Here is a 1,479-nt window from a genome sequence, read left to right as displayed (position 1 = left end):
GTAAAAAGAAAGGAGGGGATAGAAGGCGCGGTCTAGCGATATGGGAATTCATTTATTCCCGGTCTCCTCGTTCTATTGGCATTCACTTATTCCTGGTTTCCTCGCTCCTTCCTCGCTCCATGACAAGCAGATAAAGAAGAGAATACTTGTTCAGACAAATAAATCCGACTGAAAGTTGCTTGCTTCCTTCCTCTATGATCAGTCAGTGTTCAACCTGGCGATTCCCACTCTTTTATCTCGCTTGTCATTATCTCAGGACGACAGAGGAACTCTCGGAAGCACGGTGCAGCACAGTACTGCCTCCCACTCTCCTCCTGAAATCTCTACCACACTTCCAACACTACGAAGGCGCAACAATGGGAGATTTGAAGATCGACGCGTTGATGGAATCTATTTTTTAGTCCTCCCTTCTATAAAAAGGTTTCCTGAGTGACCCCTTCTCAAGCAACAGATTAATCTCGAAGACAGAATCTGTTTCTTTCTGAATGGCCGTGGGAATGCGGAGGGCATGGAGATATGAGGTGTTTCTGAGCTTCAGAGGCTCAGATGTCAGAAAAGGTTTCGTAGATCACCTCTATAGAGCCCTCACGGCTAACAAAGAAATCCGTGTGTTCCATGATGCCCATCAACTCAGGAAAGGGGAGGATATTAATGCGACCATAAAGCATGCCATTGAGTGCAGTCGAATTAGGATTCCTATTTTCTCTCCACATTACGCATCCTCTGTGTGGTGCCTCAACGAAGTTTCGCTAATAGCAACACAGGAGCACGGGAGGGCCATCCCTCTGTTTTACAAAGTGGCTCCATGGCAGGTGCGTCACCTGGAGCGATCCGGAAGCCCATTTGCACACGCATTTCAACAGCATGAGAGTAGCGGAATTCACAAACCAGAAGATATTGAAAGATGGAAAGATGCTTTGTTCAGATTGTCTAATCTCTCAGGCTGGACACTCGACGACACAAATGGGTGGGTTCGCTAAATTAGATACACGCACTCTCCCTATTTCTTTTCATATTTGTTTGCTTGGTTGGTGTTTTAAACAATAAAAAACTGCTATGCCATCGTTGCTTGAATTAGAGTTAGGTTCTTTCGAGGCCTCTCTATTTATTCGTTTGATCCATCCATGTTTTGAAACTGCGTGCAGATACGAAGCGTTATTGGTTAAGCGTGTGGTTGAGGATGTGGCTGGACAATGCGAAAGATGGTGGCGGGAGGATTAAGAATTAGCAGTTACACCTCTTAAATAATTTGCGTCGTATGATCGAGCCTTGGTTGACTCTCGCATGCAGGTTCTTGCAGTTTGAAATGGTGAAGTGATGTGTACCTGGAACCCTTGCAACTCATGTGTAGATGTTTTGAATAAACATGTAACCATTTTCGTAGAAGGGGATGTTGAAAATGATAAACATTTAATTACAAGGAGAAAAAGATAAGCCCAATCCAATAATAAGATATATGGAAGCCTATCAATCAAAAGC

General features: G+C 44.1%; 1 protein-coding gene across 1 annotated transcript; it reads left to right on the top strand.

Moving 5' to 3' along the window:
* Nucleotides 1–485: 485 nt before the first annotated feature.
* On the top strand, nucleotides 486–1,221 carry LOC149143945 (toll/interleukin-1 receptor-like protein). Its single transcript, XM_089451992.1, has 2 exons — nucleotides 486–967; nucleotides 1,146–1,221. The coding sequence occupies exons 1-2, from the start codon at nucleotides 486–488 to the stop codon at nucleotides 1,219–1,221; spliced, it is 558 nt and encodes a 185-aa protein (XP_089308118.1).
* Nucleotides 1,222–1,479: the final 258 nt, after the last annotated feature.

This window comes from Pinus tabuliformis, chromosome X (assembly GCF_031772625.1).
Source record: "Pinus tabuliformis cultivar Carrire ecotype Pingquan chromosome X, CPIR1, whole genome shotgun sequence".
In the NCBI taxonomy this organism is placed as follows: Eukaryota; Viridiplantae; Streptophyta; class Pinopsida; order Pinales; family Pinaceae; genus Pinus; species Pinus tabuliformis.
The sequence above is the reverse complement of the archived record's forward strand: the minus strand, read 5'-3'. Positions and strand labels throughout refer to the sequence as shown.